General features: G+C 42.3%; 1 protein-coding gene across 1 annotated transcript; it reads left to right on the top strand.

The window, feature by feature from the left end:
* Positions 1-1234: 1234 nt before the first annotated feature.
* YWHAQ (tyrosine 3-monooxygenase/tryptophan 5-monooxygenase activation protein theta) lies at positions 1235-23820 on the top strand. The gene is made up of 6 exons (XM_069011575.1): positions 1235-1383; positions 2407-2791; positions 18543-18666; positions 21037-21200; positions 21574-21669; positions 22750-23820. Exons 2-6 carry the CDS (start codon positions 2498-2500, stop codon positions 22807-22809), a joined length of 738 nt encoding a protein of 245 aa, XP_068867676.1. The 5' UTR covers positions 1235-1383; positions 2407-2497; the 3' UTR covers positions 22810-23820.
* Positions 23821-27593: the final 3773 nt, after the last annotated feature.

Below are 27593 nucleotides of genomic sequence, written 5' to 3'. Positions count from 1 at the left end.
AGGAATGTTTCCAAAACTCAAATGACAAGAAAGAGTGGCTTGTTCACAGATTAGCTCAAATTTCCATGTGCATAGTCCCGGTCCTAGTCCAAACATAGACCAAGAGCTTTATGAGTTTAGACAGTAACATCCTGAGGTTGATTCAGAGAATTCATCATCCCATCGGGATGCTGAAGTTCCTCAGTGTGACTATATTTGGCGATGCTGAAAGCAAAGGTGAGAGATCTCATCACGCAGAGACTTGGTACTGCACAGACACTGGAGAACCTGACCTCGCTTGACCTGATTTTGTATGGCAAGACCAACAGCACAAACCCACCGTGTCCTTATCACATCCTCTGAGGCTCAGGCAGCGCGAGTGCACAAAGTCGTGCACCCACTCGGCCAACGTTATGGCCATGGGTGCCTCATCTTTATCCAGTCACGGGTGGGTAACACGCTACTATGGTATGTCATAGCATGGTCTGACCTCTAGAGAATTAAGGTGAAATCAAGAGGAGGAAAACAAGCAAATACACTGATAGTTGCTTATGGGAAATGCTGCCTTCACCCCCCGGGGCCCCGGGAACACGTACTCGGGAATACGCAGCCCCGCAGTGCCTGTACGAGTACTCGGCCGCCCGCCGGCACCCGGCGGCGGCAGCACCCGGACTTCGTCCGGCCTCGCTCCGGAACGGCCGCAGGGGCAGCTCGGGCGGGGCCGGGCTCGCCGCCCGCTCCTACGGGAGCGACCGCCCGCCGGCGCTGCGGGGAGCGGCGGCCCGAGGGCGCGGCCGCCCGCGGGAGGAAGAGCAGCCGCCGTGGTGCGAGCGCGGGCACCGCCTCGCCCGGCCCCCCCGCCGCCCCCTTCGCCCCGCCACCGGCACGGGCAGCGTCTCGGCCGGGCCCTCCCACCGGGAGCCCCGCGCCCCCTCCCGCTGCCTCCCCCGGCCCCCTCCCGTTCCCGGTCCCGGGTGCCGGGCGCTGGGCGGCGGGGGGGGGGGGGGGAGCAGCGGGGGAGCGGGCGGAGGGTGGTGGGGGGGGTGGGGTGTAGCGGCGTCACCATGGAGATAGTGACGTCACCCCACCCTGGATCTCATTGGAGGAAACCCCGTGGCCCCAGCCGCAGCCCACGGGCCCAGCCGAGCTCGCGCCCTGCCCGCGCTCGCCCCCGCGGCGGCGCGCTCCGCTCCGATTGGTCGGCGGTGCGCGGAGGGGCGGGGCCTGGCGCGCAGGCCGGGCCGCGATTGGCCGCGTGGGCGCGGGCCGGGCAGCGGGTCGGTGCGCGCGCCAACGCCCTTCAGCGCTGGCTCGGCCAAGACGGGAGCGGCTCTTTCTCTCCGCCACAGCCCCGAGCGCGGCACCGACCGGGCGCGGCCCGGCCCCACAGCCCGGCGGACGCAGGTGAGCGCGAGGCCGCGGCCGGCGGCGGGATGGGCCCAGCTCCGCTGCCTCCTCTCGCCGCGTCCTCCATTTTGTGATCGCGGCGTGGAGAGCTCGGCGGCCCCGTGGAGCGGGAGGTGCAGCCAGCGCCGCCATTTCGCACCCGTCGCCGCTTCCTCTTCCCGCCCCGTCGCCACGGGGACTCCGCCGGCCGCCCCCGCTCCCCCCACCGTCCCAGGGGACGCGGCCTCTGGGCGCGAGACCGCACCCCCTGCCGCGCACCGGGAGCGGCCGCGCTCCCCGCCGGCAGCGCGGGGCCCCCGCCGCGCTGAGGGCCGGATCTACGGCCGCCGGCGCAGCCGGGAGGCCCGGGGCCGCTGCGCCCCGCCGTGGGGAGGAGAAGCGCCCAGGGCCCCTGACCCGGCCTCGCGGCCCCAGCCTCGCTCGCTCCCAGGGAGGCGGGTCCTGGCGGGGTTTCACCCCTGCCGTGTTCCCCGGGGCCGACCTCGCCTTGCTGCTTTTATCATGTATTTTTTTCCCGCCAGTCTCGGCATTCATGCCCGCCTGCCTCCGGCGCTCGCCCGCAGGGCTCGTAGCACACGGGGGTAGGGATTTGGGCGAGGGCCTCAGGCTGGGTGGTAACCAGGAATCCTTCCACCACTCCCTGTTAGAGGGCATGTTAATAGGCTTACGTAGGGCACGGAGGAAAAGCAGTGTGATGACTTTTTTCTGATGGAAAAACAGCTATTTCCACTGCTCGGGCGCCAGGCTGCCGTCCCTTGGTTAGCACCGAGTGTGCCTTCCCCGGCTGGGTTTCTAGGTCGTAGTTTCCCGAGGGGTGGACCCTTGGGACGAGTTCCCGTAGCCTTGCATGGAAGGGCAGGATGTTGCAGTCCGTCTTTTCAGGAGAAGCACCTGGAGATTGGGAAGGGGAGGCAAGGCTCACAGTGATCCTTGTTTTTTGCTGGGTTGCGGTAGGTGCCGAAAGGATCGTGTTTGGTGGTGTTTATCCCGCCATCATGGTTACTGTCTTCTTTCTGTCAGGTTTTGAGGTGCATTCTCGTGTTGATAGTGTGACATCCCCAGCTTCTCCTGCTTCTGCTACTACACTGCTCTTGTCCCACTGCCAGCCACCATGGATAAGACCGAGTTGATCCAGAAAGCCAAGCTGGCTGAGCAAGCCGAGCGCTACGATGACATGGCCACCTGCATGAAGGCAGTAACGGAGCAGGGTGCCGAGCTGTCCAACGAGGAGCGCAACCTGCTCTCCGTGGCCTACAAGAACGTGGTGGGGGGACGGCGCTCGGCCTGGAGGGTCATCTCCAGCATCGAGCAGAAGACAGACACCAGTGACAAGAAGATGCAGCTTATCAAGGACTATCGGGAGAAGGTGGAGTCTGAGCTCAGGTCCATCTGCACCACGGTGCTGGTAAGTGGGGACTTGGTTTTTTCTTCTATTTTGTTTAAGGTAAAGAAATGCAGTATTTAAGTGTGCTGCTGTATTGGGGGAAGGGCTGGGAACTTGGCTGGGGCATATTATGCAAAGTGCTGGGGTAGGGGAAGTTAGTGCAGTAACTTCTACAACCATTATGTGGGTCACCGTGCTAGGGAGGATCAGCTGCACTGTGCTATGGACCCTATATGTGTAGAGGCATTTGAGATACTCAAAGTGAGTATCTGTGAGGTACATATTCGGGCAGAGTAATCCATATGCAGTATTTCACCAGGTAGTTGTGGAGATACAGGGAATTTACCCTCTGTGGTTAATAAACTTACCTATTCGTAAGATAAGCTGAAAACATGAAAACTCTTTTATTCAGATCAGTTCATAACTTGCTAAAAACATTTAAACCATGTGTACATTTTGTTTACTTCCTCATGAAGAAAAATACTCTCAAGGGGTCTTCAAGAGACATATTGAGGAATGTTTTAACGTAAATTTGACTTTATAAGCTGAGACATCTGAATTGAAGGTGGGAAAGAGACACGTAGAAATTTACTTTGTTAGATGCACACTGACTTCTCAGGGTATCCTCAAGATGAATTTGCAGTAATTATGGAACAATGAAAACCTAAGGTGTAAAGGCTGGAATGGCACCCTAAGCATGCATCAAAGCCCAAAAGTTCATTTCTGTGGAAGCAGCAGAATTCCAGGTGCTGTTGATAGGAAAACTGTAGTGCACTGTCGTAGGAGCTCAAGAGATGTGTGTCAGCAGTGTGGAGGCTGCTGGACCCTGTTCTACATGACCAGGGAGTCGTAGCTGCAAGAAATTGCATGTGCATAGTGCAATAGTAATTGTGTGGCAGATCATTTTCAGTGATTTATTCGCTCCTCTTAGTTACCTTTGTCTTTTTTTTGGTGTCTAGTATTGCTAATGTGAGAACAGGAGGAAGCAAGTCTATAGGGAAATAAAGAATTTTGAGGTAAATTTCTTCTAGATTGGTTTAGGAGACATAAATTTAAAGGTGACTGGTTTGGAAGTAACTGAATTTTCTTCTTGATTAAGTGTTCTGGCTCACGTACAAGGGAATTCTTCTTTGGATTGTGCTGAAAATACCTATATGCTTCCTTGTGTGCTGCCGCCTAGGTTTGTTCGTTCTTTCTAAGTCTGTCAAAGTGAGTTACCTTTTCTTGAAACTAATTTTCATATTTATTAGCTTTACGAATCAGTTGAGTCAATTCCTTATCACATTTAAGAGCCCATCCCTTCCACAAGAGCAAAACTGTTTCTGCAGTTACAGGTGTATTGAAATTGTGAAACTTTCACCGTTGTGAAATGATGGGATGTACTTTGGGTTCCTACTTCCTGTGACGAGTTTCACTAGAAGCTTGTGTGATGCAGTGCCAGCATTTGTGTCATTCTTCTTTCTCTTCTCTACTCAGTGCCCCACTTCAGAACTTACTTCTTGGAACCTCCACGTAAAGCTCACTCTTCAGACTTCCTAATCTCCCTCTGTCCTTTTACCATATCTAGTGCCTTAGAGAAGGTGATGCATAAAATCCCATACGGGTTGTACCATTTTGGCAAGGGGCTTGTGTTTCCATAGGGAGAGGCAGTGAACCACTTCTCACATTGTCTATACTGAAGTTATTCCACCCCATCTGATGGTGGCCAGCAGGTATTCTGGTAGCTGTGCTAGCACAGACCTCTGATGTAGGGAAAGCAAGCTTTTCCTGTGCTAGATGATTTTTTCAATGCACTGTAGTCTTTCTCTGTTCTCAGCAATGGCCTGTTGGCAATGCTCCCCTTCCGGTCTGGAAGTATGCAGGAAGTAGTGAAGACCGAAATGTACAGCTGAGCATGCTTGTCCCGTCCTGTCGTGCTCCAAAGCTGTGCCTTCGTTTGCTAGGAGGAAATGGAAGCCTTTGGTTTTTTATTCTTCCTTTGAGGACCATGTGCAGTTATGGTCTGTTCCGATTCCCTCCCTTTCCGTCTCCATCTAGCACGCCTATGATCCATGAGTCAGCATCTCAGAGGCTGGAATTCACGACGAGCAGGCATTATAGAAGATGGGTTTCTTAAAGTTGAGCCACCGATGGTTTTGGCTCCTCCTTTGAATGATAATTTCTTCTGTACTAATACTATGGTAACCGCTTGTAGCCTTTTCAGATCTCTTCAGCTGAATCTCAGAGATGCTTTTTTAATTCCAGGATGGCAGCTAAACTGTAACAACTGCTGGCAAGTAGTATGGAAAGGTTGCTTGTCATCTGAAGTATTTGGATTTAGCAGGGGTGGGTGTGTTGGGTGGAGTGTGACTGCTGTTAGTCATACTACTAACAGTTTTTTCAAAAGTCTTTTTTTTATCTACTGGTATGGCATATTTCTAAATCTTCATTTAGAAATACTTGTGCTAGCATTAAATATAGTGCCAATTTTTAAATTAAAATATCAGCAACACTGAATCTGTAATTACTTTTTTCCTGCAAAAAATGTCCCAAGCCACTTAAGTAAGGTATTGTTTGATAAAGAACTTAAATTTAATCACCACTAGAATACAAACATTCAAAATGACATTGAGATATCTGTATATAGGTATATACATAAAAATCAAAGTTTTACTGACTATTTCACTGTCATTCTTTAACTGCCTATCTCACAAGTAGGCATGATCTGAATGCTTTTTAACTTAATTTTATGACTGGCCTTTCAGGTGAGAGTGGCTCTTTAATGGAGAAATGGTATGGCTGTCAAACAACTTGCACAAGTGTTTTATTTGAAAGGTACACTAGGAGGTTTTGCTGAACTCCCTGTATTGATTGACTAATTCTTTGGTAATGTAGAGAATTAATGTTGAATCATCCTGTATGACTCATAGTTAAAACTGTTCTTGAAACTTTCTTCTCCTTGAATAAAGAAACAGGTTGGCAACTTAATTTTTTTCAAGATAAAGTTGAACTATGTTTCGTATACTCTCTGAGCACAAAGTTCATGTTGCTTTCTCTTGACTTGAGTGATTTCAAGACACGGGGTACTAGATAATGTAGAAAGGGTGGATGCAGCATCAACTTTCATATAATTAGTGAAATTATGTGGGAAACTTTGAAGATGGAATGTACAATATAAGACCTGCTTAATTGTATGCACACTCCACTGTTCAGTGGCATTAGGTTTTTTAAAAAGTTAACTTTTGAATTTGAACCTTTCTGAGGATTAAACGGGTGGGTTTTCTGAGAGCCTTGGTCCTTTTGCATGGCTGTAACTTGTGTTGCATTTAGGCTCCTTTGTTCTTTAGAGAGCAGTAGTGTCAAGGCAGGGAGGACGGCAGCCCTTGCCTGGCAGCGCTGTCCACCTGCAGCTTGAGGGTTTTTGCGCATTTGTTTGCATGTGTTCAGTTTTTAGGTCCTGATGTGTTGGAGCTCTTCTTGGAGTAATAGAGATGAGATTTGATAACTACTTCCCAGCAGTTTAAATCTTGATGCAGATGCTGTAGTTAAGATCATTAGGGCTTAAAAACAACTGTATCTTGATGGTTACTTCTTGTGTCTCTAGCTGAAACGTAAAAGTTTTTTTTAATTTTTTTTTAAAATTTTGTGTAGAAAAGTTACATACCTGAGGCTTTTCAGTTTTTTCTGAACATCTGTTTTCACAGTGTCCTCTGTAAACATTTTTACATCGTATTGTGTCAGGCCCATGTTGGCCCATTTCTCTAGAAATGAGCAAGGGCATTGTGAACTTTTAGAAATGCAGGAACAGTCACATTACTTGTGCTGTTGATTCTTTTTGGTACCTGGTGGCAGTGCCTGCAGTGAAGTAGTTCTTAGCTCTAAGGTGTATATTATCTGTATTTTTACTGTCTTAAGGCTGATAGGATGCTTTGATCTTCTGTGAGATTGCATTGTTAATTGTTGAAAGCATGGATTGGATTGGTGTGTTGCTCTTGCCAGCTTGCTTTTCCTTCCTCCCTCCCACCCTCCTCCCAAGGTTGCAATGTAGTTCCTACTGCTGCTTCACATAATTAAAAAACAATAAAAGCTAATAAAAACAGGTAAAAAACGCCTGTCGACTTCTGATTATCCATTTTGTAGATCTAGTTCTAAGGTTAGTCACTTAAAATAAGTAGAACAAAACTCACCATGCTATAAGGTAATGTTTAGAGCAGTTTGTTTCAACAGCACAAGTTCATAGCTCCATTGAAAATGAAGCTGGCATTTTCTTGCAGTAGCAAATAGATTCCTCATGTCAGCTAAAATATCTGATGTCTTGCGATGGATAACTTTGACCATAGCCCTGTTTCTTCCGTACTGCTGCCTTTGGTCTACAGAAAAGTGAAATCTTTATTTTTTTTTATTGCACATGCAGAAATTCGGCAGATGCAGTAGGTATCAGCTTCATGCTGGTATGTAAATCATTTACCAGAGTTTCATGTCTTGTGAATCCTTTGTCTCTGCATTCCTATTTTCAGTGAACAGATGGACTTTGTATAAAAATATATGTGGTGTACAGGTGAAACCCAGTAAAGGGGTATTACATACAGTCTTTTGATACAGGGAATTATGTAGGATGCAGTTTTATTTTGAAGGTTAGACATGCTAGTCACTTAATACTACATTTGGACTTGAGTTAGTTGTCCCAGTCATGGCTGGGACAGTGTTTCAAGTATTACTTTTTAAATCTTTTGTAAGTTAAAGTAACTTACAATTCTTAAGTGCCTGACTAAAAGGAAAGGCTACTTCATGAAAGTCAGGTTGGGAGCGTTACTTCTTGACAAATCCAGAATTGTGGAGTGAATGTGAATTAAATTAATAGTTTGGAATAAATAATGTTTTTTTATGAAAAGTTATTTGTGGAGAGAGAGATGATTTTTCCTTTGTGTTCTTAGCACAACTTCTAGCAACCATCAGCACATTTGTGGTAAGAATTGTGGAGCTTAATGCTTTAATTTGTTTTTTACTTTAATGTACTTGAAACTTAGATCTGAACTTTATTTATTCATAGTTTTACCTTCTCTTACCTTCTCTGTCATCCTTCAGTAGAATCTGCTGCTGGAATCCTTACTCTTGTGCAGAGAAAATGGAATAATTTCTGAGAAAGGACTGATTCTTGCAGAAACAAAGCCTAGAACACACTGAGGTTCTTGAACAGACTGCAGACTGTTAAAGAGTCCAGCTAAAAACAGTTCAAGGAATTCTGATGGTTGCTGAATCCTCCATCCCATGCAGTCATTGCTTGCTGCCCCCTCCCCCTACAGCCATATGCTGGCTAGAATTATTAAATTTCTTGGAGGATATTTACTGGTTTGGTGGCCTTGAGAAAGTAGGATGTGCTCACTAGGTAGAACTGGACAACAAAACCACAAATTCTGTTTTTCTGCTCATGCAGTGAAGCTTTTAACAGATTTTGTAAATCACTGTCACGCTTAGCTTCTAGACAGTTGTCTCACAGGCATTTCTACTGCCTTACATACTAATGTGATAGGTGCCTATTTGAAGTAAAACACAGAAGACTGTTTATGAGAGAGAGAACTTGATTAGGAAAGAGCACACTTGAGTTTGAAGGTTATTAGCATTTGATTTCTTTATGATGGCACAAGTTGGGGTTGTGTAGCACAATATAAAAGCTGTAGATTGTACCCATTTCTGTACAGGCACTGCAGCTTGGTATTCTGGTTTCAGTAATGGGGGATGACCGATTTTCAAAGAAAGGAAGGTAGTGAGGAAGATAGCAGAGGAAGGGCTGGTAAAAGTGCATGGATATACTTTGTTATTTGGTAGGTGAGGGTGCACACTTGATTAATCAATGTTTTCATATTTGGCTTTACTCTCTTGGTCTTTGAGGGGCCAGGTGCCCCTTGATGGTACTTGTGGTTGTGCTTTCCTACTGCCAATTAACTTGAAGCCAGTTTTGTCACAGACAGGTAAGGTAAGTAATAACTATTCTCGAGCACTGCATTTGTGGCACTTACTCAGTATAGCTCCACCAAGTTCATTGGGTGAGTGTTTACAAGTTCCTCCTCATCCTTTCTGCATCCCAGGAAGCTGGAACCAACATCAGAACATTTCAGCTGAGCATACTGCTTATTTGTAAGCTTGTCATTTGCTAATCCATCCTGTATATCTGAATATGTAACAGTACCCAGTTTGTGTGAACTGGGCACTTAGGAGAGGCACAAAACAATTTCAGTGCTGAGTTTCACATCTTGTGGTCTGTGCACCCACGAAAACATCAGATGTCAAGATCTAAGAACTGGAAGTCCTGAATTAGCTATGATTTTGCTTGTGCCTTTCTCTAAATTTGTTAAAGTAATCAAGGGTTTGATTTACCAGTTTCTAACATCGATAAAGGTTTATTACTTGCTCTATGTGCTGGTTTGGCCAAATTTAGAAATTCATCCTCTTGAGAGAAGGCAGGTTACAACCACCCCTCCCCCACCAGGTTCAGGAAGAATTGGATTTTCCTCGAAGGAAAGTGAAAGAGATAAAAACTATTTATTTAACAAACACACGGGAGAAGAATAATAATGCTAAATAAGACAACCTCTCTCTGTGGAGAGAAAAACCTAGGAAAATTTCAGAGTCCCTCCGTAGTCTTTCTCCTCTTCCTTGGAGCTGGGACAGGGTGGTGGGCCTCCTCCAGGGCCAAGGCCTCAGTGGAAATTCCTCCCGATGTATTCTGATGTTGAAACAGTCCAGCAAAGATAAAAAGGAAAAATGAAGTCCCAGGAAAACAAACATTCAACTCTCTGGAGGAAAAGGAGCTGAAAAACTGGCCGAAAGCTGGCTGGAAAGCAACCAAGCTGCTTCCCTCAGCCTCGCTCTGCAGAAGCAGACAGGTTTTATCTCTGACCTCAGAACATGAAAACAAACTGCTTTGAAAAAGTACTTTTCTCTCTCCCCTCTCAGGCTCTGTTTAAAGGCATAGAAAGGCATATATACTAATTTCTGGGCATAGTGCAGTGATTGGGAATACAACATCAAGTCACCCCAAGACACTCTATTACTCTTTATTCTCTGCTTTAATTTATATGATCCATTCACTGAAGTAGCTGGATATAGGAGTGGTGTTCAGCTCTGAAAACAAAAAAATTTCCATTTGCTTTAATAATAACTTTCTCAGTACACTATATACACTGTTACCTGACTGACAGCCACATCCTTCCTGGATAAAGCTTCATCAGGAAGTTTCATTCTGAAGTTGAATACATTTTGCAAAATTCTTGTAAGCAGAAATTGTTTTTAGTAAAAGTAGGTAGCAGTACCTTAGCAAAAAGTCACGGCTCACTTTCTGTGAGATAGTGTTGTAGCCAAGTTATCTGAAATGTTGCCTTTAGTTTTTCTGACCTATGGTTAGGCTTCATTGTTGTCTCATTTGGGGAATAACAAATTACTGGCATACTCCTAATAGACTGAATGAAATAACGTATTGCTGGGTTTCCTTCAAGATGAAGTTGGATGAGGCAGAAGGCTCTTCCAAGCTACACTAAGCAATGGGAAGAAAGGGTTGTTGTGTTATCATTTTGAATTTCAGTGATCCCAAGCCTCTGATCAAGAGCTTCCAAAGAGAGAAGAGAACTAAAGCAAGTCAAAATGAGTTCTTTGCATAAGGGCAATGTACCTTAAGACCACGTAACTCCTGTGTGCTGATGTTCCTTTTGAGTGCTGTTAGTCTAGATATACCTCAGCCAGTCATTTAATCTTACCTTTGGGCTTCTGTAGCTGCAGAGCATAGAAGTATTTTTAAATGAAAATTTAGACTTTTTTGTTTGATTCTATCATGTTATGCAAGGTCACAAATGTATGCTGAAAGAAGCTTTTAGATAGCCAGGATTATGAAGGGAAGACTTTGGTGTCTAAAATGCATGTTTGCTAAGAGGAAAAGAGCACTTGAAAGTATTTTGAGGAATTAGAAACATGTAAAATGCAGTCATGGAAGGATGTTAGAATCAATTTGAGATAAATCTGTCAGATACCAAGGAAATTTTCCTGAAAACTTTTGACTGTGTTGTATAGCCATTAATTCATCAAAAATTTATAATTGTTGAAAAGATGACCTTTTTTTTAAAGACTCATTTGTGCATTTGATGGGGGAAACTGGAAAACTTTAGGCTCTTCCATAAAAACTTAAATAATTCTCTGACTTGCACTGGATTGTTCATTTTGTCTGAAAATCTATAGAAAGGAGAACTTGCATTTCCATACACTTCTAGTTCCTGGCTTACATAGTTCTCTGGGGACCACAGAACTTTTAAACTTGTTTGAGGAGAAGTATAAACAGTGAGTGTAAATTCTAGATTAATTTAATCTCAGCACCAGGTGGGAATAGTGTGGGCAGATGTGCTGCAGCTCAGGCTTCCAGTGCATTTGTTAAGTGGGATTCCAGATACTTCATTCAGGGCTATTCCTAGGTATTGACTGCCAGTTTTTAAAACTGTGTAGACAAAGACATGGAACCAAATGGAAAAGACGAATTAGGTCACCCTCTCCGTTCTCATGTCAGGTACATTTGTCTCTGCTCTCAACAGTGCTTTGTCAGGTCATCTTAAGGCCATGCCATTACTGGAAAGGTGCACACATATTTTCCTCAATACATAAACTGAAATGCTGTTAGTCTGAAGAGGTCTGTATGAAAATCACTTAATATTCTCCCAAGAGGAGTTGATGTATAGAGCTTGAGTCCTGAAGGATGAAGAACTTAGTTCTGCAAAATTACACTGTTGAAAGTAAAGTGATCTTACTGTTGCAGCAGGGGACTCTTCCTTTCCTGTCAAGAAAACAACTGCTGAACGTTAAAACACACCTAGGTTGCAGTGAGTCATACTGTGGACTTTGGAATGACTGATTATACTTGAAATAGTCAAGAAGTCTTAAATACCACTTCACTGGATGATTAAAACAGGCATTCATTTGTGAGTAGAAGCCTTACTGAAAGGTCTGAGCCCACACCAATCGTGTGCTGTCAGAGACTTTGGAATATTTGATGTGTTTAAATTCACATTTAAGTTATATTAGGTGATGTTGGTCTGAGCTGCTTCACCAACTTTTAGCTTTGCTTTTTGACTGCAGTTAGGGTGGAAACCATTTCTCTGTATGCTGCTTCCAGGTCTTTTTTTCTTATATTGGTTCTGGATGGACCCTCAAAAATACTTGAGACTGAATAATTTTTCCAAATATTTTATATACTGTAGCCCTGGCTGAATTTATGTAGCCTCACACTTCACAGTGTTCCTCTGGGATGCAAGCTGCTCATGTAGATGGGGTTCTGATGTTGAATCCATGTTTCAGAGTGGTGAGTTAACTTGCTAAAAGAAGTGTTGACATGCACTCTGTGCTTGTGCATTATTTTTAAGGAACCTTGTCTCAAAGTAGGTTTATTTTGAAACAGTTTCTTCACTTGCATGTGAAGAACTCTTTTGTTCTGTGGGGTTTGGCCAGTTAGTGTGGGGTACAACATTAAGGAATCGGTTACTTGCTGTTACCCAGGTAACATCTGTTCTGGTGGTGAGCTTCAGTGCTCCTTAATAAACAAAACAAAAAACGCAAAAGCACTTGAAAGCTCAAAATAGGGAACGTTCAGTGTTGGTTCAGAGAAGGAAGAAACATCTAGGAAACAACAATAAAACTGTCTAGTTCCTGTAAAACCTGTGAAAAATCGGTACCCTGTGGAATGATGGCACCTCCTCTGCTGGCAGGTCTGGGAACACTTGGACAACAGCTAAGAGCTGCTGAGCAGAAGTTCAGCTTGGTTTCTTTTTTCTTTTTCTTCTCTCTTTTTTCTATATAATTGAACTTCCTCCATTATGCAGTGAGGAGGAATATAATTTTTTTAATATTATATGCATTAATATTTATTAGTTTGTTCTTCTGTCAAAAAAAATTACTACTATTGGATTTTGTTTTTTCTCTAGGTGCTTTTTGTGTCATAGGAGTTCAAGCCAGGTAAAGGACATTGTTTTAAATTACTAAAACCTGCAAATACCAATTACTTCCCACAAATGGTTTGGAAGTTCACTTTTAAAAATAGCCTTTAAAATTACATTCCCAGAAAATGGAGATGGTGCTGAAATAAGGTATTTCAAACAACTTGAAGTAAGATATATGGGCTTTAGTCTCAAGGGTATTGCTGAAACAGTCTGACTTGAAAAATCAAACTTTGTCTAACATAGACTTAATTCAGAAAATTCTATGCCAGCCATTTATAACATTGATACTCCTCCTTGCTGAATACCATGCAGCAGCTTAACTTACAGGACAAACTTTTGGAGAGCATTGCTGTTTCTGATGGTTGCTTTTACATTCACTTTTTTCCTTCTGGTGGAGCAAAATTAATGATAAGCTGCACTCAGTGAGAAACACAAATGGCAATGTAGATCAGTATTTTAACAGCATAACATTAAATAACTTGGTGCTGTTGATGTGACCCAAACATGTCATAGGTGTTGACATCTGAGTGATGGTGACATTGTAAATGTTTTGGGTTACTTGAGTTTACCACATTGAGATCTTCTGTCAATACCCAGGCACATGGTGTCTTTAGTTTGCTTTGAAAATTGGCATCAAACCACTTGTGATGAGTAGGTAATCTCTGGAGCTGACCTGGTTCACGGTCATCCTCTGGTATTGCATGGTTAAGTGTGAAGAATATATCCACTAGCTAGTGGTATTGGAAGGTATGAGGAGACTTAGACTTGTGTATTTGCTGCTCTTTCTGAAGTCCAATTCTAAATGGCACAACTGCTGAAGGAAGCTAAAAAGTAAGTTTGGTATCCAAGATGGTTTTTTTCCAAACTCATCTTTGCTGTTGAGATTTCTTATAGTTGGATATGCGGGAAGAGAGAACAGCACAGATCAGATAGCAGTGGAATTTTTCTGCCACTTGAACCTACCCTGTAGTTAAGTTGTACAGAAAGTATTTCGTGTACACTGTGATTGAACTTAATGCTTCAATCAGTCTTGCCTTTTAAAATAGGCTTGGATAGGGAGACAGTGGTGGGACTTTGTTTTGACGTGAGGTTTTTAAAGGAGGTGTTGCCCTGAAAACAGGTAACAGCATACCCCAGTGGAGGGGAACTGGAACGTGAATTGCAGAGGAGGAGTGCTAGTGTGTTCTGAGATGTTGGCTGGATGCACACACCACAAATAATTATTAAGGAGCTCTGTCTTCAGGGAGCTGCCTTGTGTGTGTCAGACACTTCAAGTAAAGGTATGGCTGACATTCCTTCGGGGTTTGCTTTTCATAAAGCTGAAATAATGGGGAAGTGATGAGAGCAGATGTATTGACTTAGTATTTCTGGCTCCTGTTAATTGCAGTGGTCAGTGGGTACCACGTGTTCAACCCTTGAGCCTACTTAAACAGAGTGGAAAAGGGACTGAGAGGATAGTTATGTAGTTGGGAAAGAACAAGAATAGAATGGAGAATAGGCAAATAGGCAGTTGAAGTGTAACTTTCATTTGGCATGTAGAGGAGTAAGTTTGCCAATGGAGAGAGAAAGAAAAAAAAATTCAACTTTCAGGGGGAAGAAGTATCTGGCTACCAGGCTCCCAGCCTGCTCCCCCGTGGCTTCTTCAGGCAGCTGCAGACCTGTTCCAGGGAGTGGTAGCCCTTCGTTGCTGGTATCTCTGTAATAGATAAATAAGCCTTCCTTCTATAGGAGGAGAAAAGAATATAATGTATGAGACTATGATGCCGTTAGGATGACAGGAGTGTTAGCACACTGTGAAGGTAGAAATAAATTGAAATGGATGAGCAACACTTCTGATAAGTGGGATAGGAAACGTCATCATGCTCTAGGAGGACCAGCACACCACTTGAGCATAATATATTAGTGTAGGGGAAGCAGCAGCTACCAACCACAGACTGTCACACTTCAGACCCATTGTAATGCATCTGCAGTGGAACACAAAGGGTCTGGTCTAAGGATGATAGAGCTTTGATTCTTGAGTCTTCATGCTGTTCCTGGTTCTGAGAGTCACTCCCCCATCAGGGCAGGCCAGCAGCTCGGACATCATATGGCTTTCATGCAGCTTCTGAGGCATGTTTTGTGTTGCAGAGCACATAATTGCTGGTTGTTTAAGGCTTGGTTTGGAAGGTGATGGGAAGAGCTGCAGTTCTTAAGTGATGGTGGCAGCTGTATTTTAATACATAAAAGGGATGGGCATGTTCACTGTATGTGAGCATGGGTGGTAGTCTAATGTATTGCCTTACTTCATCCCAGAATCATACTTCTGGCAGTGCTTGGCTCTCCCTAAGTAAAATTACCACAAAAACTTTTGAGGCTCTCTGTGGTCTGCTTCATTGCTTTGCCTGCCTGTAGTAATTTTATTTAATATTTACTTAAAATAAGGATTCCTGGCTCATTGCTGTCTGATGGAAAGGTAAAAAAGTCCAAGTGGGGAAAGATGACAGAACAGATGCAGGAAATCGTGAGTTTTCCTGGCCATTACTGACTCACAGCAGTGTGAAGTAAATCAGTTGGCTTACTGTGCTGTCTGCTCTCACTACCCCACCAACATTTTGTCTGTGAGAGGGAGGGTGAGATGCCTTCCAAGAAATGATGATGATATCCTGAGATGAATGGCTCACGAGGTACACCAAATACATGATTGATTTGTAAGATTAACATCTGGCCTGATAAATAATTAGCTTCACTCAAAGTCTGTTTGGATTCTATCCTAACCTAAGTGATTAATAAATGAGATCTTGTTCCATTTAGAACTACTAAAAAACCCAAACTGAATATGTGAAGTCCAGAATGAGGTTATTCCACCCTAGCTGAAGCAAAGGGCACAGGTCTCTTCCTTACTTGTATTATGTAAGGATTAGGAGGCGCTCAAGATGAACTGGGAGTGGGAGCTGCTGGTCTACTCAGCTCGTCCACCTGAGAAGTGCCTAGGAAATAACCCACTCTTTGCAGCCTGAAAAACTGCAGTTCATTCTCAGCATCCACTTTTTTCTAAGTTTCTCAGAAGTTTGGACAGAGCCACTGTTTTTGAGATCTGCATAATGAAGGCAGCATTTTAAGGATTCACTGATACACAGGCCACAGTGCTGCTTGCTTGTGGTAGGGCTGGCACCATGGCAAAATCCTTTCATGTTCCTTGAAGTGTGTGGCCTACCCCATCTGGGGGGAAGAAAAAGTGGGTGCTAATGCTCTAGGGAATGTAGCTTTCAGGTTCAGCTTAAAGTGGACGTGCTAAAGCTTTCCTGTTAACATTCTTTAGTGTACACTAGATTCAAGGGGTTAAGTGTTTTTCAGTCATAACCAAGCCAGATCAGCTCCAGTGCTAGAGCTACCTCCAGAGACAGAATTGTGTAATAAAGTGGGTAATACTTTGTGTGCTAAGTATACAGTAAATTTCTATGTTTTGGAAAGCATAAAAGAAAAATGCCTGTTTGTTCCCATGTTGATGTAGTTGTAACATCTTGAAAAGTTTTATTTCAGCATTTAAAAGATGAATCAAAGATACAGTTTTGTGAAATACCTGGTTTAAAATGCCATGTAGTATCTTCACTGCTTGTCTGGTCAGTGCTCCTTAGACTGTGGCACAGTTAATCTGAGCACATGGATAAATCACATCTCTGCTGCTTAATGCAGTCCCAGCGATATGCTGGCTTTTAGAGGCTGGTGGTTGCTGTTCAAACTTGATGGATTTATGGAACCTTTCTAAACCGTGGGTGTATTATGTGTCACCTTTCATCATTATGGGCAGTTACTGTAAAATCAAACTTAAATGTTAGACTTGAGGTTACCTTGTTGCTGTCTCTGAGACTCTGAAACTGGTTTGTGTCATGTCATGCTTTTATGGCTGACGTGGACATTGTCATAGGAGAAAAGCATCAGGAAAAGCATCAAGCCGAAATGTGAAGTTTTTTTTCTCTGCAGAAATCTGTAGAGTGGAAGTAACTCCTACGGAATGATTCATGCACAATAACAGTATTAATATGGGGGTTGTATTACCCATCAGCCTACTACCTCTTAACTCTTGTTTCGAAACAGGCATGAAGTTTTGCTGCTTTTCCCATAACACCAGTGAGCTATACTGTTCTATATGTTTGCTCAAGCCCCTGCATACTTGACTGTGTTAAATTGTTACACAGATTCCTCACCTTACCCTTTGCCAAATAGCTGGTGTCTAGGCTTTGGCCATGGTTTTATAGCCTTACAGTAACTCCTAAAAATATCTGTCTGATTTGGTAGGTGCAAGGGTGTGTCAGGCTTGGTATCATCTTACCTTCCTGCTGTTTTCTCTAGGGTGGTATCAAGGGCAGTATGACTCTGTACTTTCCATACTGCCTTGGTGGGGATCTCTAAGGGAGCTTGCCTGGGCACTGCAGTGTTACATCCATGGGACACACACTGTTAGGATGCAAAAATGTTTTTTTAACCCAATTGGAAGTACCCTACTTCAAGTGTCAGTTTAAAATAGTTGCCAAAACTTCAAATGGGCTTGGAATGGGTAAATGATTTGAACTGGACTGCTCTGGTTCCATTGATCGTTAAAGGAAGTAATAATGGTATGGTGGTGTGCATAGGGAGTAGGTTTGTGTCTGACATTAGCTTGTTTTGACTATAGTGCTGTAGTAGCCAATTAAAGTGCTAAGGATTTTTGTGCAGAAAGCTTACAGTTCCTTGAATATGTCCTTTGTAGCAGCTTCATGAATTTTGATACATGTTCCTGTATCAAAACTCTTAACTAGCCAGCTGCAAGCTTTGTGGAAACTTTCTGCTCCTTTTATGACCTGTTTACTTTCCAAATAAGTAAATGCAGATCTTTATTGCTTACATTCCTACTGTGAAGTTGCTCTGAGTATTGCAGGGTTTCCTTGAGTCTGTCAGAACTCATTTGCATCTTTTGTCAACTCCGGAGAATATGGGTGGTTGTAATAATGAGTTGGGTAAAATCTCTGGAGTTCAGGGACAAGGTCAGCCAGAAGCTGCTCTCCTGCTTGACAGGAGAACTGTCTGAACTACCCTGTTCTATGGGGGAAAGTCCTCTAGCTCTTCTCTCCTTTCTTCACCCCTGTCTTAGGATGACTTGCAGCCTTGGAGAGAGACTTTCCTTCTCTTGCTGGAGGCTTGCAAAACTTTCCTTGTCCTTCTAGTTATCAGGTAGGGGAGCTGTGAACAAGGGGAGTGATGTTTGCAGCAGCTCAGGGTGTGCTGGAGAGCACTGTATAACTTTTCATTCTGGGAATGGCAGGGTGGATAGGAAGGATGCTTCCTTGCTGTGCTGAAGCAGGTGTTCCTTTAGAGCCTTGCAAAGAACTGGTGCAGTTTGGTGAGGTTGGCTGCTGACTAGATGGGTTTGAATCCTTGACTCCCAGGTGGGCTAGAGATTCCTTATCATAAGTCTAATAAAGAAAATTGATGCAAAAAAAAGTAGCTTTGAAACCTTCTGTGTAGTGTTTTGCTTTTCCAGTAAAAGCTTGCTCATTTGCAGTGTTTTTGAAATGAGAAGTGCATATCCTGAAACTAAACTTGGTCCTGAAACTGTACACCAGTAAACCTTTCCTTGTTCCTTGCAGTCTGATTGGCCAGTTGTCTGTTGATCCTAATACAGTCTCTAGTTTTGTGCCTTTACACAATTTGTTGAAATAAGTGTGCATCTATCTAAAATACCTTAAAACTCTGTTTAGCCTTGTAGCAAACATTTGAGTCCATTCAAACCTCTGGGAGAGAAGTAGATTGAACTTAGTTGCAGTGGTGTTTGTGATATGTCAATGTGTGTTTTGTTGTTGTTTCAGGAGCTCTTGGACAAATATTTAATAGCTAATGCAACTAATCCAGAGAGTAAGGTATTCTACCTGAAGATGAAGGGAGACTACTTCCGATACCTTGCTGAAGTTGCCTGTGGTGATGACAGAAAACGTAAGTACCTTGTGGCCTTGGGTCTTTCACAGCTCTGGTCCGTGGTGAGGGGCCAGGAAATGAAATACACAGACTCCAAATTCACATGAGTTAGCTGTGTTTCAGTTGGAAATCTCCAGTTTTCCTACAGACAGAGAGCAAAACTCTGAATAGACTTTTAAGTATGCCAGGGAATTTCAGCTGGTGCTCCTGTCAGCTACCCTAAATTTCTGAAAAGTTCCTCTGTAATGCTTATTCAGAGCTTCTGGAAAACAATGTAGGTGAAGGTATGGTAATATGTTTAATGTTGTTTGTAATTCTTTACTAAAATAAAGTTGGTGGGGGAGAATAAAATCTCTGTAACATTTTGTACTCCATATTAGAGTCCTGTTGATCTATAAATTTTAACCATTTCACTGTGAAGCAGACTTCATTGTAGTCTCCTGAGTTTATAAAGAAGCAACAAAATTACCAGGTCGATACTCTAGCCCAAAAGTGTGAGCTGTACTCTATAAAATAATTGATTTTCATGGGAATAATACTGTTCCTGAAATTTTAGCTTGCCCTTTTGGATTCAGCAGAAAAGGCCTGGGAACTGCTACTTGATAGTGGGCATCCTGAGACTGTACACCTTTCCTAGGAGTTAGAACATGTGCATAGGTAGTTGTAAGTACCTAGGAACCTCTTCTGGGGAAGATTTTAACTGTGCATTGAGAAGATATATTGAATTAATTATTAAAACTGTCTTGCAAGGCACCCAGATAGTGTTGTGATGTTAAAAACTTTTGGTGTGGCATAAGCTAGTGATCTATTTCTACATAACAAACTAAAATTAGTTTTGCAGTAATGCTGTTACACAAAGGAGAGGGACTGTTGGAGCACGTGGGTGCTGCAGTGACTGTCCCCCGGGGTTGGGCATGGCAGGATCTGACAGTGTTGGCCGCCTGAAACGGATTGCATTGCAAAGCAAAGAGGATGGGGCTGGTTGTCACTTCAGTAAAGGCTTCGTTAGTCTCCTTGTATTGTAGGAGCATTCAAGTTGAAAGATGAAGACATACAGAATGGAGTAAATGTCATTGCATTCAGAAATTCTTAACCCTTAACCTGATTCAAATATCAACAGCAAGTCCAAGGGTAGCAGAGAAAACTTGCCTTTGCGTTTCACAGAGATCATCTGATTTATACATTGTCTCAAGCAACAGCTACAAATCTGGGCTTGTCCGAGAACAGAAATACCAGCTCCTCTCGGCTAAATTAAATGCCACACATGCTGATAGGGGATACAGTGCCAGAGAGATTGATACAACCTTGTTAACAGATCCTGCTGGGGTTTAGCTGTGAAGTTACAGCTTGTATGTATTACCATACGGACATTTTGTTTAACTTCTTGCAAACTTCAAGACTTTAAGCTTTTCTGATGTTCCATCCCTAAGCATCTGTTTATTTTCTCAGCTTCAAATATATTTTATGTATTTACAAGCTAATTTATCTCCTGGATTTGCTAGTTTTTTGCCTTCTTTCACCTGTTCTCAACAAATGGATAGTCCTTTAGCACTCATTACAGTGTAAATACTGGAAAATCCAAATTTGTCTTGACTCTTTTGAAAGCTTACTAGATTTTACTTACCAAGCTCTTTTTCCAGTAGTAGCTCCCTCAGAGAGCTGTATTTTGAGCTCTGACAATGACCTTTCTTTTCCTGCAGTCTCCTTCCATTCTGCAGGACATATAGGGCAGCTGTTGGCCCTTTGGTTGTCTATCAGAAGTGAATCTGGAATAGACTATAGGTAGTTCACTTCTGAAGTACTTTCTGACCTGGCAACCTCTTTTTTCTGTGGTGTTTATCCCAGTTATTTTGGGCATAACACTGGGGCTTTTTATCTTGACCTGTCCATGTGCAGTTTTTGGAGGCAAGCCTTCAGTCTTTCAGGAACGTGCTGTACATGCCTTCCAAACTTCCTCAAGAAGTAGGGTCTTTACTCTGCACACGTAACTCAGATGAACATGTCCATCCTGTGCAAGGAATGAAGTAGGAGTTCTGTAGAAAAAGTAATGCACAAATGCTTTTTTCCCCCCCTCACCTAAAGTATCAAAGGCCACTGAAGCAATACAGTAATCTTGGATGCTTGTGTTTACCAAGTTCTCTGTGTTTATCTCTCTTGAATACCTTTGCTCTGTAGTAGCTTAGTTTGGTCCCTGTGTTTTGTCAGTGGCAGCTGTACTTAAGATGGGCGTAAAATCATTACTTTGATTAAAGTAAGTGCAGTGTTTTCCTAAGAACAGGCTTACGTACAGCACTGTTCAGTCTCCCATTAATGGAGTGATTTAAGCAGTAATATCTTTTGAAAAATTTAAACAAACCCAAAACCACTTTGTTTGTCATTCTTTTACAGAAACAATAGAAAACTCACAGGGAGCTTATCAGGAGGCATTTGACATCAGCAAGAAGGAGATGCAGCCAACACATCCAATTCGCTTGGGTCTAGCTCTTAACTTCTCTGTATTTTATTATGAGATTCTCAACAATCCTGAGCTTGCCTGCACACTGGCAAAGACAGTAAGTCAATTTTTTTTCCCGGTATGCTTGCAGGGAAAGTAGAAGAGAGTTTATGCTTAAAACTGTACGAATTATTACTTCTTAGAGTTTGTGAAGGAAATGATTCTATTTAAAGTTTCTGGTTTCCAAGCTCATTATTGTTAGTGGGATTGGAGGGGTACAAGCAGAGGCTGTATTTACAATGTGACTTAAATTTTCAGCAGCATGGCAAGCTTTTAGTATACCTTTATTATGGATTTGTTTCAAATAGAGCAATTCAGGTCATTAACTTCTAATGTTGCCTTTTTTTTAAGCTACCTTTACTGATAGGTTTAGCTTTTGCTTGCTTAATGATCAGTTAATAGAAAGGCTAAAGATGGTTTAATCATTCCAGGCATTTGATGAGGCAATTGCAGAACTTGATACACTGAATGAAGACTCATACAAAGACAGTACTCTCATCATGCAGTTGCTTAGAGACAACCTAACAGTAAGTTGCTTTTTAATGTATTATCTGGTTCTGTAACCAGCTGTTTGCTTAGACAGAATTTGTGATGGAAAAAAACCCCCTTATTTTGCTCTAGTCCAAAGCACAGCACTGACTTGGGCTGTTTACCTATGATACCTTTTCATAACTTAGTTCGAGTGTTGTGTAAGTTGATGTCCAACTTCATGCTGTGTAATCTGGAATAACAGCCTGGTTAGCTCACATTCTTCCTGTTTGATGGCCTTATGGTAGACGGGAGAAGGGGCATTCAGCCCCTTCCTAACTTACAAGATAGGACAAGGAGTTAAAACACGGTCATCTGTGATCTGTCAGGGAATCGTACTCAAACTGTTTTGATGGCTACCTCAAAACAAAGTTTGTCCTGGTGTACATCCAGTGTAGCTTGCTTTATTTGTTGTCCTGATTTTCATTTAAAAGCTCTGAAATTTCAATGTACTAAGAATAAAATCAGTTTGTTTGAGTATGCTATTATAATGATTAACCATATAAGAAAAGTGCCTTTTGGAACAACTAAGTTCTATTAAAATATGCAACTGTGGCACTTTTTCAGGGAATACCCTCTCTGAATATTCACTGTATTTAAAATTACAGCAACACTTACTATTTTGCAGTACTCCTTCAGTAGAAATGTCTGTTGTTAGCAGTGTAAAGTGCTTAGCTTCAATAACCAAACTGGCAGTTTACACTTGCAAGATTCAGACTGCTGCGTTTGAAATGGAAGTTGCCTGTTGAGGTGTTGTTGAGGCTGTTCAATGGCCTGGCATCGATGGCACAGCTCAGGGTTAAGCACAAAAGCTTGGGCTATTGAGAACACATCAGCTCTGCCTCTCTGCCTGAGGGGCAAAGCTCATTGTGCCCTGTGCATGTTAACAGCTCATTGAGCTCTGTCCAGTTACCTCCCAGCAAGTACTGGAAGCCAGGGTTGTGCAGCGCCAGTGCCCTGGTACTTTGTGGCCATCCTTAAGTTTAATTCATTATTGTTTCCTTACAGTCAGTAGTTGTCCCCTTTTGGAGTTGAAGCTGGACTTCTGAAAGCTGACGCTGTTTTTCTTTTCTTTCTAGTTATGGACATCAGACAGTGCAGGAGAAGAATGTGATGCTGCAGAAGGTGCAGAAAACTAAACTGCACGTGGGGCGTCATTCTCCCTTTCCTTCTCAAGAAACCTTTTTACACGTCTCCATTCCTTATAGCTCCACTTGGATTTCCTATAGCAAAGAAAACCCATCCATGTGTATGGAAATCAATTTATAGTCTTTTCACACTGCAGCTTTGGGAAAACTCCATTCCTTGATTTGTGTTTGTCCTGGCCTTCCTGGTGTGCGGTTACTGCTGTAGAAAAGTATTAATAGCTTCATTTCATATAAACATAAGTAACTTCCAAACACTTATGTAGCGGACTAAAGTGTACCTGGTATTTAAAAACAAATCTGAACCAGTTCCTGCCAGTTGACTGTGTTTTGTATTACAGTAAGATATGAAAATGTAGTTAAATGCAACTAAAGAGTGTTCCACATAGCATTTAATTCTCCACATTCCCTTCTTACTCTGCAGGGTTTCCTTTCCATAATTGACTTTCACATGCTACTGTGTATTCGTTTCAGTAGGAATATGGAAATTCTGGGCCAGATCAAGTTGAGCATTTAAAGTTTGGAAAACCACAAATTGAGTTGCTTCCCATATCATGTAATACAGAAGCTTGTGTGTTTCAAAAACAGGGGCTTCTCTTAATCTTCAGTTGCTGCTGTTTAAGTTGATATCCCTTCCCAATAAAAGTTCACTTACACTCCTGCCTTTGTAGTTCTGGTATTCACTTTACTATGTATTAGAAGCAGCATGTTACTGCTGGAGTACAGGCAGTGCTTTTTGGCAGACTAAAGTGCATGTCATTTCTTGATACACTGGAATGGGAAAACCAATTGAAGTTCACATGTCCAAGTATAAAATTTAGTACTTTTCCATGCAGGTTTGTGCACATGTGAGAAGGTGTCAAGTTTGTCCAGTGATTGTTAGAGAGTTTGGACCACTATTGTGTGTTGCTAATCATTGATTGTAGTCCCAAAAAAGCCTTGTGAAAATGTTATGCCCTCTGTAACAGCAAAGTAACATTAAATAAAATTACATTTTATAAACCACCTACTGTTGACTTGTAACAATTCCATATAATAACTTAAGGGCTGAACTTAAATGTAAGTATCTTGTGCTGGAAGTGTCTTTCTCAAATTTATTGCATACTTCTTAAAAGTCTGCTTTTAAATGAACTTGTTTTAAAAAAATATCCCGGATAACTTTTCACAGTTACTCTGACATGTGGACTTCTTAATAACTAAATCTACTAGAGGAAATGGATTCACGTTAGTAGTGACTTAAGAAAAGATAGCAAATTTCTTGATACTTTCATGGCTTGCAAATCTTACCTTCTCATCTAAATTATGCCTTTTTTTTTTGTAATCTATTGGAATTCTCTGCTGTGTTCTCCTGTAGTGCTTTTCGTGATGGACCTCATTACAGTGTTCCAGCTACATGTTTAGTAATGCAGAAGAATTTGTCCTGCTCTAGAATGTTAGTTTGTGTGCTGCCACATCATAATCTGCTTTCTCTTGTTTTTAGGCTGCATTCAGTGTTACTGTTTTCCCTCATTTTTGGAGCTTTTTGTAACAATATGTTGCTCTGTTTTTTCTTTCCCTCTGTAGATCCCTTAGGAGTTTTTTCCTACATCTCTACCTCTTACTTTCCCATGTTGGTGGGTTTTTGAAAATATTTAACTCGTTAGTGTTGTGGCTGGACAGGAAATTACATTACGAAAAAGGATATATATTACTAGTCCATGAAGGCTTCTGGTGCTACATCTTCCACCTTCCATGTTCTTATTCATTGAGTGTGCACAATGAGTGTTCCTACAATAAAACTGTTCAGATTCTGCGCTTCAATTGACGTACGTTACTCTAAAAAAAAAATGTATCAACTCCATTTTCTTCGTGCAGTTACTTTGAATTGCTGTCAAAGTATTGTGTGGCAGGACTCTACATAAACTCATAACGCTTTTCATCGGTGTTTTTGTTTCGTAATGTCCCCTCACCCACACATTTCTTACAGATCCTTTATTTGTTCCATAAAGGTTTCAGTTCCTTAGTGCTGCCATTCTCTAGTCAAGCTGTTTGGGTACTGACATGTAGCAGTCAGCTTTGTCTGCTCATTTAAGGGTTTGCTTTCTTTGCTGTCTTTTGGCTGCTGTCTCAGCTTGCACTACACTGTCAGCTAATGCTGTTCTCTTGTTTCTTTTCTTTTGCACCTTGTTGAGAGAGTTGTCAGTTTTCCTTACAGGAAGAGGAGCTGGGCCTTGTGTCTAGATTATAGCTTAATTTATTAAATGTGCTTTTTTTGTTTACCAAGCTGGACAAATTCTAGCTATCTCTTGTTCATTGCATCTCCATTTTACATGAAAAAAGTCTTGAAACTGTAGCATCAGCTTTTAAACTTTAATAATAATGAATACAGCAGCATCTCTCCTCATTGTTACTTCCAAAATATGGCCAAGTATTTGCAGTGTTTCGGAGGAGGGAGGGAATGAAATGTATAGGGGAATGGGATGATGCCAAAAAAAGGGATGGATTGTAATTCCCTAAATGACTTTGCAGTCTTCCCCTCCCAGGTAAAATTTGGCAATAAATCAGTATATGTAGGAGAAGGGCAGACTTTGTCATTTATTCCAGACATTACTGGAAGAGTACAGACTTGAGATTCCCATTGTGCAGCTGAAATCCCAGACTTCTGTAACAAAAACTAACTGCCCTCTTTTGTGTGAGTGTGGCTAGCTGACACGGCTGCTGAAAGCTCCAGCAATTACAGCTTGGCCAGCTTTCAGCTGCATAAAATGCCAGAGTGGGAAGGGTGAAATGTTAGTACCAGCTTTGGATTACTGCCATGATATTTTCCACTATGCTGCAAGGACTCCAGCTTCCTAGAGGAATGCTTTGTTGTCTTCTGCCACATAGTCATGAGTACACCTGATAATAAAGTGTAGCCTGAAACTATGACATCAAGTATTTGAAAATTTGTATTTCTGTATATGCCAACTAGTTTAGGGCAGTTTGTCTCTAGTGTAGGATCTGTGAGTTGACATCAGTATAAGAATCCCTGAACAGAGATTCTGTAAATGCCATTAGAAGTGGCTCATAAGCTTTTTTATTGCAAATTATATTCTGTTCTCCAACCTCTTTGCTTAGTTAAATCCTCATTCCTGTCATTGTGGTTGTTGTCGTTGTAAAGTCCCTCAACTTTGGAAACAAAAGGACAGTTCCTAAAACATGTTTGGAGGGAGAAGAGTTGGGCCTTTTTTAGGCCTTGGCTTGAAATCACCTATGGCTGCTGAAGTTGTTATTGCTGAGCAGCTGCTGGGTATTTCCAATCTGCTGTAAATCTGTTGGAAAAAATAAAAGGGGCTCATTACAGTCCTGTAAAAAGGAGGAAAATGAGAGGGAGAAGAGATGTTTGTTTCTATGCTATGAATTACTTAAATTACATTCCCTAAGGAAATCTGGTGTGACAGCCAGGGAGTGATAGTTTGTCTCAGCAGTGACAGCAATAACAACACTGTATAGCATTCTTCACATAACTCAAGGCTTCCAAAGAGATTTTGTGCATGTGTTAGAGATACTGAAGCCAGGATGCATGAATCAGCCCAGTGAAGTTTAAAAAATACTTGTTTCTATTTATAGAACAAATTATGCCAACGTGAACCAGGAGGCAACAGAATACTTGGGCCATTTTATAAAATGGCAAAGCCAAGGTTTTGCCACTCTCATCCCTTTTGAGAAATCCACCTTATATAAAAGGCTGCCTTTGTTCTGTTAGCATAATTTCATTGGTTTCAATGTGTAGGTGACAAACTTCGTTTATAGAGCTGATTTGATCAGACTAAATGGTCCGAACAAGATCTTGCTATATGATTTTCAAGGTTTCAGTAGTTGGTGAACTTTATTAATTACTTAATTCACCTTTAATGTTAGAGCCTTGAGAACATAATTTTCAATTTTCATATATCAGGTCTTCAGCAGGGTTTTATGCAAACCTAGAATAAGTACCCACATAAAATATATTTTTATTTGGACACTTCAAAGTATAGATATTTGTTAATATGTAGCTATGCCAAAATCCTTCAAATAAATATTGGTGCTCAGTAAGCATTGTGTCAAGTGGAAACTCATGCCAGTTTATTGCTGTTAAGGTTTGTGATTGAGAGATGGTTGACAGTTTCATCAGTGGGAGGAACAGGAGGAACTTCTCAAGGAGTACCAGAGTATCACCAAAGAAGTTTGTGTACAGTGGAATTGCAGCTAGAGGCAATTTAACTGACTCAATTTTTGATATTCCATTTTGTCCCTCCTCTCAAGTTTTACACCATCTGGGACAGTTTCAATAATGTTAGTCAGGAACAAAATAATGGCTTTTGCTGGGCCCACTTGAATTATTTACCAGCCAAGTTCAAAACTACTCTCCTGTGAAACTTCCGTCCCTACAACTGTGTTTCTAATGTTCTGGTTACTCTCCTGCTCTGCTCTACTCCAGCTGTCCTTGCTTTTCTCTTCCTTCCTACCCTGTCCTTCTAAGGCTCTGGAGTGAGGGCTGGGCACACTGGATGGTTGGTGGGGAGATGCTTGAAGGCACTCTAATTGCTCTCATCTCTTGCACCTTGAAAATACTTGAGGGGATGGTCTGCACCCAGGTACCAGGTGTGTAGAATCCCAGAGGGGAGAAGATACAGCAAAATGATCACTCCTGAAAGTTGTAAGGCAGGACAATAAAAAAAAAACAGAGCCCATCTATCAGAATATTGAATGCAAACACTGCTGTCTTAGTTATTGCCTCCAGAGTGGAAAGGACTTAAGATACTTCGTCACTTAAAAGT

This window comes from Aphelocoma coerulescens, chromosome 3 (assembly GCF_041296385.1).
Source record: "Aphelocoma coerulescens isolate FSJ_1873_10779 chromosome 3, UR_Acoe_1.0, whole genome shotgun sequence".
Taxonomy (NCBI): domain Eukaryota; kingdom Metazoa; phylum Chordata; class Aves; order Passeriformes; family Corvidae; genus Aphelocoma; species Aphelocoma coerulescens.
The sequence above is the reverse complement of the archived record's forward strand: the minus strand, read 5'-3'. Positions and strand labels throughout refer to the sequence as shown.